This window comes from Mixophyes fleayi, chromosome 12 (genome assembly GCF_038048845.1).
Source record: "Mixophyes fleayi isolate aMixFle1 chromosome 12, aMixFle1.hap1, whole genome shotgun sequence".
In the NCBI taxonomy this organism is placed as follows: domain Eukaryota; kingdom Metazoa; phylum Chordata; class Amphibia; order Anura; family Limnodynastidae; genus Mixophyes; species Mixophyes fleayi.
In genome coordinates, this window is record NC_134413.1 from 65,343,370 (window position 1) to 65,357,393 (window position 14,024).

Here is a 14,024-nt window from a genome sequence, read left to right on the forward strand (position 1 = left end):
CTAGTAATAAATGTAAGCATGCACCTAATAAGGTGCATGTGAACTGTGGGCCAGGAAGCTTTTAAAAAGTGCAAAAAATTAACATCGTTAGCCATGAAAAAAGGATTTGTATGTAATTTGTCTGAATAATGAAGAGTATTATTAACTATCAGTTTCCTGTGTAGCACGCATGCTGTATTGTTGCTCTTCTCCCTGGTTTTTCAAATACCAGTTTGTGTTAGTGGTTCGCTATCCCACTTTCCAAAAAGGCAGTCATGAGTTCTAATCCAAACACACACCCTTTATCTCTGTGGAGGTTGTATACACTCTACTGTGTGTGTGTGTGTATCCCTTATGGAAAAGTACGCTATTCATTTTCACAGATGGATTTATACAACTACATACATTTTCATAGATTCTTTATTCATTTGATTTTAATCAAGTGATGTACATGCATTTTGCGTACTATACGGCCACTTGAACTCCAAAACACATAAAGCCCTTCAGTAATCTGTCTTTTAGGGGAAAAGTGTGGATTACGCTAATTAATAGCAAACGACAAATATCGTTCAAAGTGTACCACGTCAATGTCACTTGACAATGAATAATTACTGAAGAGCTATCTTGTTAAAATAACCACAGAGATTGTGTTTTGATATGTGTAAACATACTGGTCGGACCTCCCGCATTGGGCGTGACGTATACATTTCTTAGCTGAACGTCAATTGCTTGGGATCCGTTGCTTGTGCTTCTACCCTGTCTAAAGAACCACAGGTGGGTGTGTTTTCCGACTTACGGATTCTTATTTCTATAGCGTAAGTATAAAAGAGCGCAAGTTGGCGTGTTTTTCGAGTTTGAGATTCTTATTTCTGTCGCGTAAGTGTCTGCGTCTCTTCAAGTACGCTACGCACCATACGATGTTGACAGATGCGTTTCCGTATCTTGATGAATCAGGCACTTGGTTCTGATAACTGTAAAAAAGACACATGAAATTAATTCTGAGGGCAGCATTGACGTACATACACATACATTCCTAGGGGTAAATGTATCAAGCAGAGAGTTTTCTGATGGGTTTGAAAAACCAATCAGAATCTAGCTATCATTTTTTTAGTACATTCTACAAAATGATAGCTAGAATCTGATTGGTTGCTATAGGCAACATCTCCACTTTTCAAACCCCGCTGGAAAACTCTCAGCTTGCTACATATAACCCCTACTGTCCTGCTTTCCTTCTATCCTGTAAGGCATTAAGGATACATTTGTGGATTGTGATTCTTGTGTATGGCCCAGAAGCATACCACCTGACACCATTATGTAAATGTATAGAAGAACCTTTTATCTTTATCTTAGCTCACCTAATTGCACCTAAACCTTTATTTGTTATTTTGGGTAGAAATATATTTTAATGAAGTCCTTTAGTCATATTTTAAACATTTGCTTGTAAAAATGTAGCAATACTTTCTCTCCATCACAGAAATTACTTATGTAGTTAGTAAGACATAATTAACACAAACACGCTTCTATGATTTAGTAAATAAAATACAATTAGTGAATATGGGTTTTCGAATACCCATTGATGTGACAATATAATATATCTTGGTGTGACCGGAAAAATATTTAGAAAAAAAATAAGAGGCCATTACCCTAAAGAAGATGCAAGTTTCCTAAAGAGAACACTAAGGGCCAGATTTACTAAACTGCGGGTTTGAAGAACTGGAGATGTTGTCTATAGCAACCAATCAGATTCTAGCTTTCATTTTGTAGAATGCACTAAATAAATGACAGCTAGAATCTGATTGGTTGCTATAGGCAACATCTCCACTTTTTCAAACCCGCAGTTTAGTAAATATACCCCTAAGAATCAGAATATTGAGTACCTCATCTGGAGAAGATATTGTTTTGAGAAGGTCTTGTACACTTCGAACAGCGCCGACAATCGAATCCTTATATGCCGAAAACATCACTGCTGTAGATTCACTACAGTCTGGAAGGAGAAACAATAATGAAACCAGAATATAATTACATTTTATAGATAGGCACTAGATACTAGTGAAAATATTTTCATTTTTCATTGTATTGCAATAAAAACAATGGGAAATAAACATGGTACTTTTAATTTTAAGGTGTGACTTGCCAATAACAAGAAGCACCAATTGAGCTTGGATGATCATTAGTCATTCTGTCTTTGTGTACTTAAGAAACATGCTCAGTCCATTTTAAAAGTGTTCAATAGTGAAATACATGGTGGTTGGTTAAGGCAAAACAGAATTAAGTATTACAGTGTATTATGCAAGTGAAAAATTAAACTTGTAAAATCCAAATGAAATGCTCTATCATAGCATAGACTAACTAAATTAACTGTCTTTAAATTTCACTAGATCATCATCATCAATTTATATAGTGCCAGCAAATTCCGTAGCGCTTTACAATTGGAGACAAACACAGTAATAAGTAATAGTGGGTAAAACAGACAAAGAGGTAAGAGGGCCCTGCTCACAATCTATATTTCAATGGGAGTCGGATACATGAAGTTAAGTCTACATATTGCATATTGGTACAGCCAGATTGCAAAGGTAAAAAGTGATTTGTATGCTATAAGATCCAGTCACACAGCAATGTGGGTCTGAGGTCAGAGGGTTGTTGTCTTGTGTGAATTGTGTAAAGGGTGGTAATAGGGTAACCTAGTGAGGTTAAGATGGTGGTTGAGGAATATTATAAGCTTGCCTGAAGAGGTGGGTTTTCAGAGAACGCTTGAAGGTTTATAGACCAGAGGAAAGTCTTATTGTGCGAGGGAGGGAATTCCACAGAGTGGGTGCAGTGCAAAAGAAGTTCTGTAAACAGGGATGGGAGGATGTAATGAGAGTGGAAGAGAGACACAGATCTTGTGCACAACGGAGTTATTGAGTTAAATATTTCAAGACAAGTGAGGAGATGTATGTTGGTGCAGTTTTGTTGATGCAGTGGTATGTTAGCAGAAGAAGTTTATATTGGATTCTGTAAAAAAACAGGCAACCAATGTAGAGACTGACATAGTGGCTCAGCAGAGGAAGAACAGTTTGCAAGGAAAATCAGTCTGGCCGCTGTGAGCAAAATAGATTGCATGGGGTTTGAGTCTGTTTAGGGAAATACCAGATAGGAAGGAATTGCAATAGTCAATGCGGAAGAATAAGAATACACGAATTAAAGATTTTGCCGTGTCTTGTGTAAGATATGTGAGTATTCTGGAAATGTTTTTTAGATGTATGTAACATGATTTAGATATAGTCCATGTGGGGAACAAATGATAGTTGTGAAACAAGGATCACACTGAGTTTGCGGGGTGGGATTTATTGTCATGTTGTCAACTGAAATAGAAATGTCAGGCAGGAAGCTTCTGTTGGTGGGTGGGAATATTATTAACTCTATTTTTGAGAGATTGAGTTTGAGTTAGCGAGAGGACATCCAAGATGAAATGGCAGAAAGACAGTCAGTAACGCGGGACAACACAGCTGGTGAGAGATCAGGAGAGGATAGATAAATTTGGGTATCATTCACATAGAGATGATACTGAAATCCAAAGGAGCTTATTAGTTTTCCAAGAGAAGTAATATAGATAGAGAACAGCAGAGGACTTAGCACTCAGCCTTGTTGGACTTCTACTGAAATAAAGTGGAGCAGAGGTGGATCCAGAATAAATAATACTGAAACAGTGATTAGAAAATTATGATGAGAAGCAGGATAGGACAGTGTCTTCAAGACCTAGTGATTGTAGCTTTCGTATGAAAATTTTATATTGCTGGGCGCTCATAAATATAATATTTAGCTTTCGTATGAGAAGAGATTGGTCAAAAGTGTCGAATGCAGCAGAGAGATCCTGGAGAATTAGAAGAGAGTAATGGCCTTTGTTTTTAGCAGTGATGAAATCATTGACAACCTTGTTCAACGCAGTCTCTGTGGAGTGTTGAGAGCGAAAGCCTGACTGAAGAGAATCCAATAGGTTGTTTGCGGAAAGGAAGCATGTAAGGCGCGTGTAGGCAAGTCTCTCTAGAAGCTTGGAGGGGCATGGGAGCTGAGAGATGGGGCGGTAATTTGACAGAGAGTTTGGGATAGAATTTTGTTTTTTCAGAATAGGAGTAATCACTGCATGCTCGTATAATGATGGGAAGATATCAGTAGAGAGAAAGAGATTACAGAGATTACAGATTTAAGTCAGAAGTGGACTGACCACAGAAGACAGGGATCTACCAATTTGTGAGGATATAGGATCAAGAGGACAGGAGGTAGAGTAGAAAGATAAGAGAGTAGATCATTCATCTTCATTTGTGAGATCAAATGAAGAGAGTGTGTCAGAGGGTGCTGGGTAGGAGCGGATTGCTAGTCTAGAAAGATGATACCATTTCTAGTCTGATCTTATCAATCTTGTCCTTGAAGTAAAAAGCAAGATCCTGGGGCATTAATAGTAGTTGAGGGATTGGGGTGGAAGGGTTGATAAGAGATTTAAAATATGTTAAACCAGGTTTTGGGTTTGAAGCCTGAGCAAAGATGAGAGATTGGTAATATGTTTTGCAGTGTCCAGAGCATTTCGATAAGAGTGGTAGATAGCAGTATAGGTGAAGAAATTATTAGAGGTATGAGATTTACGCCAGTGACGCTCTGCATTATGGGAAAGTTTTTGAAGGTTTTGTGTTACTTAAGTGCGCCATAGTTGACATCAAATTCGACGTGAAGTATGAATATTCGCTGAAGCCACTTGATCAAGGGCTGTTAGGGTATGGTGAAAATGAGGTGCTGCCATTTCAGGGGAGGAGAATGTAGAGATTGGGGATAGAAGGTGTTGTGAGAGTGCTGGAAAATGGTTGAGTTAAGCTTTCTGCGGGTATGAGGAGGCTTGGTAGAGTTTGACAGCAGAGAAGTTAAAGTTCTGAGAGTGAGTGTGTAGCTAATAAGGTGATGATTCGAGAGGGGGAAAGGCATGTTAAGGTAATCAGAAACTGAGCATAGTCTAGCGAAAACAAGATCAAGGCAATGGATATCCCGATGAGCAGGGAATTCAACCCATGGGAGAGGTCGAGGGAGAAGGTTAGAGAGAAAAGTTTGGAAGCAGCATTGGAATGTGTATTAGCAATTGGGATGTTGAAATCACCCATGATGATGGTAGGAATGTCAGCAGATAAGAAGTGAGGGAGCCATGCAAAGAGATTCTCAAGAAATTTTTGCGCTCCAGGGGGGCGATAGATCACAGCAACACACATAAAGAATGGATTAAAAATCCGAATAGCATGTACTTCAAAAGATGTGAACGTAAGTGATGGGACATTTGGTACAACTGTGAATTAACACTGTGGGGAGTGAAGTAGTCCAACCCCACCTCCTTTTCTGCCTCCAGTCTGGAGGTATGGGTGAAATGGATGCCACCATGTGAAAGGGCTGCATGTGAGGCAGTGTCAGCCATGTTTCGGTTATTGCCAGATGCTTAGGTTGTTTGAAAGGAAGAGGTCGTGTATAGAGGTAAGTTTGTTACAAACAGAATGGGCATTCCAAAGGGCATATTTCAAGGATTTTGGAAGAGAAGGGTGACAAGTGATGCGCTTGAGGTTTGTTGGATTTTGGTAGTGTTCTGATACATGTGTAGTGGAGGAGTGTGGGGGACCTGGATTAGGAGATATATCACTTGCTAATAGAAGCAGAGAGAAAGATAGGTGAGAGGATTATAAAATGTGTGACCTTTACTTTTCTGATGAGAGGAGGAGGCTGTTCAACCATGTGGACAATTTTTATGTGAACTTGTACCGCTCATGTCCCTAAATATAGGACATGAGTGGTACAAGTTCACATACCTGTGGGTCTGGTCTGGGCGCTGCTTCTCCTTCCTCAAGCGATGTCCTCTTCTGCTCACGCTGCCTGTTCTCCAGGCGAACGGATTTCACCTTTGATACTGCGGTCATGTGACCACTAGGTAGGGAATTCAAAGCTGCCCATGCGTTTAAGCAAAATCTGAACACTGTTCAGCTTTAGAGCACAAGTTAGGCACCCTAGCATCTGGCTTCTTGTGAATTGTCTCTTCCTCCCTGCATTTCTCAGTGTATCCTTGTGTTTGAGCTTGGCTTACTTCCTGACCCCGCTTTTGGCATTCGTTTGGTACTTCTACTGCTCGCTTGGACACTGACCTTGGACTGTTGACTACTCTTCTGGACCTCTTCTTTGCTCGCATATGTACCAGATCCGGGATTGTTGACTTTACCTTGTCTTCTCTGTTTCTGTGTTCATTTCCGCCCATCATGCCAGAAGGCATTTCTGAGGGCCTCGACCTGCGAGCCTTATGTAGCAAAGTCCACACAACCTCGTGGCGGTTCTTGGTGAAGACTGGAGAGCTTGTTAAACTCTGTGTGCCTCAATTCGGCCGGCACCAACTGTGGCTGATAGCAGATACCCAGTACATCCACTGTGAGTGTGACAATAGCCAGGTGGATTAACTTGCAGTATCATGTATTTACAAGATAGTGACTTTCCTATTTCCTGGTCCCCCCTCTCATCACATACACAGGAATTTAGCAGCTCCTTCAATGTCATAAATGCAAGCAAGGGGTTAAATGAGGAATTGCCCTCCATTAAATGGGAGTAGCAATATTGTGAACCATATGTGACCACCATTGTTCTTCCTTGGACTCTTGTAGATATGGAGGCACCAGCAAAGCAGGGAAGAACTACACTTGGGGAGAATCCTAATCCCTGCCCATCACCAACTCACATTTTCATCCTGGCCAATACTGAGACAAGCTGACCTAAGACTACCCATGCAGGGTTAGATATATAAAATGTGGACAGTTTAAAAGAGACCGCATGGGGGACTCAATGGTGTATAAGGATTCACTGAACTAGGCATAGTTTTTTTTCTTCTCTTTTTTCTACAGCGAGTTTCATCTTTCACCAGCTCCATCATGGTTCCTATGCGAGATCCTGCATCTGATACACAACTACTCTACACATCTTGCTGCCAAGAATCTCTGCTCCACACGGAGTTGCTTGTGGATTTGTTCACCTGGTGGGCCTGCTGGAGTGGGGGGACTGAAGCCCAGATTCCTACTACGTTGGTAGAGAGCTTTGGCCAAGTAGCCGGTACCAGCAAGACAGAAGAGGATTGCTGCAACAGCTTGGCTGGGAGTTAATATAGAAGTCTGTTGGCTAAACAACTTGGCCTGGACTTAAACATTTCACAGCTTTGAAGGGAGTTGATCAGAAGGCTTCTTTGCTCCGGCACCACCCTCAACACCACTCCATTCGGCTACAGATTGGCTGCAACCTACAGCAAGCACTATTAGAGACCAGTCTTCAACATTAAAAGGATAAGAATTACCAGGTTGGCCCCGAGATAAGTATTTCCTTCGTACCAGTGTACCATTGTTGTATCTTCACGACAAAGCATCAGGAACTCTATAGACTGTAATAGCAGACAAGGTATAGTGGTTCCTATAACATCTTAGGTATTGCCTTAGTAGTTTGGCTAGGCACCGCCTTACTTTCAACGCACTGATGTACCTCCCTTGCAGTTGTCCTAGCAGCTGCATCAGGACCACTGTGAAAACAACAGCTTGGCCAGGTAATGGTTTTGCATTGCTTGGTCCATGTTAAGAACTGCCTAGGAGGCTATTGAGTGTTACTTGAATCGTGGTGAGCACTTGGGGTTTGATTTAAAGTGTGATAATCGTTTTTGGCAATTGATTATATTTGAGGTTCTTCTTTTGTAATAAAGTTATGGTTGTAACCATTCTCTCTCTTTGTCTGTGTGATCCTGAACCACTAGATACCAGCACTTGGGTCTCAACCTAATGTTTTGGTATTATCACATAGACTTAATCAGACAAAAAAAAAAGAGGTTTTCTATCTTTATGTAACTTTAACCAATGACCTCTATGTGCCCTCTTTAAACACTTGCAAAATACATGGCTTTATCTAATCTGAAATTGGACAGCCCCTTTAAAGCTGGTACAAGGAGTGATCATGTATACCACTGATTGGCCAGATGCTTTTTACTGTTATTGAATAAGGTATTATTATTATGATGATGATGATGATGATCCTTTATAAAGCACACAAAAACAAAATATTACATTCTCAAATAGCTAAGCAATTAAAAAAATGGTGCCTTACCGAGTGTAATTTGGAAAGTTCTCACAAACACTATCCTTCTAAGCAGTCAGGCACAATATTGACTTACAGATGCAACATAAGAAGGATTACAGTGTGCATCTGAAATAATGCTTAGCTCAAGAATATATTGTGCAATTATGCCTAAGCAAACAAAATTATGATGGGCATGGTACAGTTTTTCTGTCAGGTCCTGTGCTGGTGTAGTTTCTGACCTGATGTGCAAGTTTTATATGCCCTTAACGCCTCATGGTCAGCACGCAGGGGTCACGGTTTGAGATCTTGCCACTTTTCTGACATGTCATGTCTGCTCTGCTCCCACAAGGTTTTTTTATGTCAATTCACAGGAAGAAGCTGGTACTTGCCAACATTAGGTTACAGCAGTGTAGCTTCTGAGCAGCGAGCCACAGGCTCTGTTAACAACCTTCTGCATCCTTTTCAGTCCACCTGTGTAGACCTGCATCAGGTAATGAGTTGCCAGCACAGGGGGCTTGTTATCACATGTTCAGGCCTATATAAGCAGCTTTCCCCTTGCTGACCCCTTGCTATCGGACGACTATCTCCCCGGCTCCTGAACCCTTTCCCTGGAGTACCCAAGCTCATCCTCCGTACTTAAAATATATTACACCTTTTTGTACTATACTAACTGTTCTTGACATTGGAATACAACAAACCATTAACCATTATACAAATATCATACAATCTGACACTTTCATTATAAGCTTACTCTTAACTTGCCTCATCAATACAAAGTATATTGGAGTCACCTGGGACATCCATCATCTATTGCTCAGCTGGCAGTCTATACATCTAATAACCTTAGAAATTATACTACATTACCCTGGATAAACAAGGAGCCATCTAAAACCCAGAAAAATGCAAAGGAGAAGAGATTTTTACACTATGCACTTACAGATGGATCAGGGTTACAAAAAAAGCCCTGAGTAATATTATATTTGAACCAGTCCTCTATAAATTTAAACCTTGCCCTTCTCTTCTACATATAGGTTTTAATTTACAGTGGTTTGTCTGTACTTAATATTCCTCCCCTACAAAATGCACTTAGGTGGAACAAAATCTGCCCCACTTAAATTAGTGGCAGAGGTCCCATTGGTGCCACTTCTAAGATGGTGTAAAAATGTGGCCTCTCCCTAAATTTACAAGGTCTCATTAGAGCATGTCATTCTACAGGATAAAGTCTTGCTTTTCGCTTTCTTGACCAAACTTTGAAACATTATGAGACATACACCACACGATGCATGAAATGCCCCACTTGACCCGCTACTTGTCATCTCCACACATCATAAAACTGGGCAGCAGTATAACAGGCACCTGACACCCCAAAACAGTTTCGAACAGATTTCCATTTTCTCATCCGCATTTCTCTTAATATAAAGACCCCCATTGTATCATATACAATCCCCTTGTTACGGTTAATACAAGAAGGCACACTGTCTTCTATAGATCAGTATTCTCCTGTACTCACCATGGAAGCTGGGTCTATCATCTGCATTGGGATTCCAGCATCTAACCATTAAGTCCTTGGCTTCCAGCACCATTTTCACCTCGGTATACTCATCTAGAACATTCACTCTGGGCCTCTGACCTTTGGCCACGCAGCGCTGAATTACTACCGCGTGTACACCTGTGAGAGGGGAGATCACAATCATGTCATCTGTCGTACATTGTATACCCACAGAGAAGAGTAAAGTGCATTGTGAATGGTCTTTTATAAGATGTACATTTAATTTGCTGTAACTAAGGGGTCCATTTATCAAAGCATGAAGCCAAAGAGAGATACATTTCCTGATGGCCGTGCATGCACAGTGCAAAAGCCAGAACCTGGAAATAAAGTGATCACGTTTGTGGTCACTTTACTATGGACTATTCAAAGGACAAGCTCTTAACTTTAATAAATAACCACATTATATAATTTCTTATCATTGCAATAAGATACAATAATTAACGTGAACAATATGACATGGGTCATAAACAGGGGAGGGCTGGCAAATTTTAGCCTGGGGTGGGGGAGGGCAAGGTTCGACTCAGCCGCTTATTAGAAATATTTTAAAGGGAAAAAAATGCAGGTGGCCCAGTGAGCCAGCCCAAGGTAGCCCACTGTGATACCGGCCCGGGAGGCAGATGCGCAGATGCCCCCTGCCCCTGATCCTAAATAGAACCCAATGTCTCTTAGAGTACTACATAACTTCTAATATAAATTATAATACAAGTTGAGCCAATGTGAGACGCCATTTTGTAGCATTCACAAGTATGATGGATGCTACAATTATGGCCGTGGATCCAAATAAGGGAGCCCGCATACATCAATTCCTTTCCACTAACAGGGTGGCAAAATTAACTTGCCCTAAGGGGCTATATTCAGGGCCAGACTGGCCATATGGCACTTCTGGCAAATGCCAGAAGGGCCGATGGCTAGCTGGGCCGATGCATCTGGCAGCATGACCGCCCGACCGAGCAGCGGCTACTGCTGCTGCTCGTGGTGCGCATTCCATGTGATTACTTGTATCGGCAGCACATCACTAAAAGTCTGTCTGACGAGCAGCACGCAGGGGGTGTAACAAGGTAAGTGTGTGTCTCTGTGTGTGTGTGTGTGTGGCGCCATGTTCCTCTTTTGTGCCTGTGTGGCGCCATGTTCCTATATTGTGCCTGTGTGGCGCCATGTTCCTATAGTGAGCCTGTGTGGCGCCATGTTCCTATAGTGAGCCTGTGTGGTGCCATGTTCCTATAGTGAGCCTGTGTGGCGCCATGTTCCTGTAGTGAGCCTGTTTTTCGCCATGTTCCTATAGTGAGCCTGTTTTTTGCCATGTTCATATAGTGTGCCTGTGTGGCGCCATGTTCCTATAGTGTGCCTGTGTGGCGCCATGTTCCTATAGTGAGCATGTGTGGCGCCATGTTCCTATAGTGAGCCTGTTTTTTGCCATGTTCCTATAGTGAGCCTGTGTGGTGCCATGTTCCTATAGTGAGCCTGTGTGGCGCCATGTTCCTATAGTGAGCCTGTGTGGCGCCATATTCCTATAGTGAGCCTGTGTGGCACCATATTCCTATAGTGAGCCTGTGTGGCACCATGATCCTATAGTGTGCGTGTGGGGCCATGTTCCTATAGTGTGCCTGTGTGGCGCCATGTTCCTATAGTGTGCTTGTGTGGGGCCATGTTCCTATAGTGTGCGTGTGTGGGGGCATGTTCCTATAGTGTGCATGTGTGGGGCAATGTTCCTATAGTGTGTGTGTGTGCACGCAGTATTTTAATACAGTGTGCATGTGTGTGCGCGCGCGCAGTATTTTAATATAAAATGTAAGTGAAGGGAGGATCTTAATATAGTGTGGGAGGTAGGCTATTTTATGGTGGAGTGTGGGTGGGGGCTAATTATTTAAGGTGAGGTGAAGGAATCTTTAGTTTAATTCTGGGGTGGTTTAGGGCTATCAGTTGAATATGGGGCTATTTTGGGGGAGGAGGGCTATTTATTAAATGTGAATATGAAACATTTATTGCGGGGATGGTTGTAGAAAATGGCTATATTTATTAAACTTTAATGCTATTTAATTTATTGCTGGGACTGTTTGGAAGGAGGAAAATATTTTTTGAGTAAATGGGTGTATTGTTAATTTAATGTTGGGGCTGGATGGAGGGAAATAGGTCTACTTATTAAATGTGAATATTATTATTTTGGGGACTGGAGGGAGGTCTAATTATAAAACGTGAGTGCTATTGTTTCAACACCGGGGCTGGTTGGAGTCTTATAAATCTCATTTGCCCATTTTTTTTTCAAAATAGGGCATCCAATATTCCAGGATCAAGACAAGAATGAACTGAGCTAATGATACCAGCTGCTACAAGTGGTGAAAGTGACCAAGACAAGTAGGAGAGAGCAGGACAGTCTGCCAACTGTCCTGAATCTGGTGGGGCAGTCTTGAATTTGGGTGACTGTCTTACTTAGTCAGGATTTGGTCCGACTGCAAGGACAGTTGGGGAATATGTCCTGCTTCACAACGTACTGCTTGTAAAGGCAGAGCTGTGTGCTTCTAACAGTAGTGCACACTGTATTGCCTGTGTATATGTCTAAAATGATAACTATGGGCCTAATTCATCAAGGTACGCAAACTCATACGCATCTGCTAAACGGGACTTGAGCTACATAAAACACCACATACACAGTGCAAACAGAGCAGATACGGCACTCAAAGTCAACTCAATCTCAAACTCCAACGCAAATATAAGGGTTTGCGTCATTCAAAGTATGAAACATGAGTTTGCGTACCTTGATGAATCAGGCCCTATGTTACATAATAGGGGCCCTGCTGTCTTAAATACCCTGGGCCCCCTGCGACTTAATCCACTTCTGGTTAGGAGAAGGGAACTGATAGCTGCTCCCAGTTACCGGACAGGACACAGACTGCAGAGCAAGCCGAGGAGCTCTAACTATCACAAGATTTGGTAATCTCGTGAGACTAAGAGCTTCCCTGCTCTCTCTACAGGAAGTTCCCACCCTTATGGAAGTCAGCAGCACCAGAAGCATAGATAAGTACAGTGGGCTGGGGGTGTCATCCCCTGTATATGCCTTCAATGTATACTATAAGCTGTTTCTACTTAAGGGATCTAACCATAACTGGTATGCTGTGCTAAGCAAATCATACATGTAGATTTGCATTACCACCTTATATGGTCATCGTCAAGGCAGCCATCGTTCCAGATAACACCTATATAAAATGCCACTAATTCCGCAGCGCTGTACAGAGAACTCACTCACATTAGTCCCTGCCCCATAGGAGCTTACAGTCTAAATTCCCTAACACACACCGAGAGAGACTAAGGTTAATTTAATAGCAGCCAATTAGCCTACTAGTATATTTTTGGAATGTGGGAAGAAACCGGAACACCCAGAGGAAACCCACGCAAACACAGGGAGAACATACAAACTCCATACGGATAAGGCCATGGTTGTGAATTGAACTCATGACCCCAGTGTTGAGAGGCAGAAGTGCTAACCACTGAGCCACTGTGCTGCCCAACACATCAAACACAGAACCCACTAATTAAATTTATAGTCTGTTGACACATTAGCTCCCTATAAGTGTTATCAGTCCTATGCAGATACTGCTGTAAGACACTTGGGGGTAAATGTATTAAGCTCCGGGTTCTTCAACACCCGCGAGTTTGGCGTCTTCGGCATTTAAATTTAAAGTGGCGCTGCCTTGTAAAGGGAAGTTTCCCTTTACAAGGCAGCGCCGCTTTAAATTTAAACGCCGAAGACGCCGAACTCGCGGGTGTTGAGGAACCTGGAGCTTAATACATTTACCCCTTGGTATCTGATTAAAAGAAATGTTTGATTGACTGATGGGATGTGGCAACATAATAAGACTTACCAGGGTAAGGTTCTTCACCGGAGAAAACGGTCCATGTTAAGATTCCAAAGCTACAAAAAGAAAACATTAGAGAGAATCAGCGACACACACAATATCAACCATAATGCAATCCTTGTAATGAATATGTGTAGTTATCACCTTGCCATACTCAGCAAAGACTTTCTATTTCTCCAATATGTTTTATTCAAATGTAGTTGCTTTGTAAAGTAAAGTATTTGACAGGTTTTGGACACTGGGTGGCACTGTTCTGCTGCTGTGCTTAGACCAGTGGTTCCTAAACTTTTGCAGTTCGCGGCACCCTTAGAGTCTCCATAATTTTTTCAAGGCACCCCTCCAAAATAGTTACAGAGCAGTCCCGTTTTATAAGTAGTTGGGTCAAAAAAACTTAATAAGTATTTAGGTCAGGACAGAAATACTTATTTAGTTGTATACAAAAATAATACACATAAATCCAAGGGAAAATAATATTTTAATATTTTTTTTTCAATTATATTTCTGTCAATGAACAATTTACAGCTAACTCACACTGTGCCCCCTTC

The 14,024-nt window shown here is 41.7% G+C and overlaps 1 protein-coding gene across 1 annotated transcript in view; it reads right to left on the bottom strand.

Moving 5' to 3' along the window:
- Positions 1 to 382: 382 nt before the first annotated feature.
- LOC142108652 (receptor-interacting serine/threonine-protein kinase 3-like) overlaps positions 383 to 14,024 on the bottom strand; it is a 29,057-nt gene continuing 15,415 nt past the window's right edge. Inside the window, exons 4-7 of the mRNA XM_075192468.1 lie at positions 13,486 to 13,535; positions 9,590 to 9,748; positions 1,857 to 1,963; positions 383 to 950 (exon numbers count right to left, since the gene is read on the bottom strand). Coding sequence (XP_075048569.1) covers positions 930 to 950; positions 1,857 to 1,963; positions 9,590 to 9,748; positions 13,486 to 13,535 — 337 coding nt within the window. The 3' untranslated portion in view covers positions 383 to 929. The remainder of the gene's footprint in view (positions 951 to 1,856; positions 1,964 to 9,589; positions 9,749 to 13,485; positions 13,536 to 14,024) is intronic.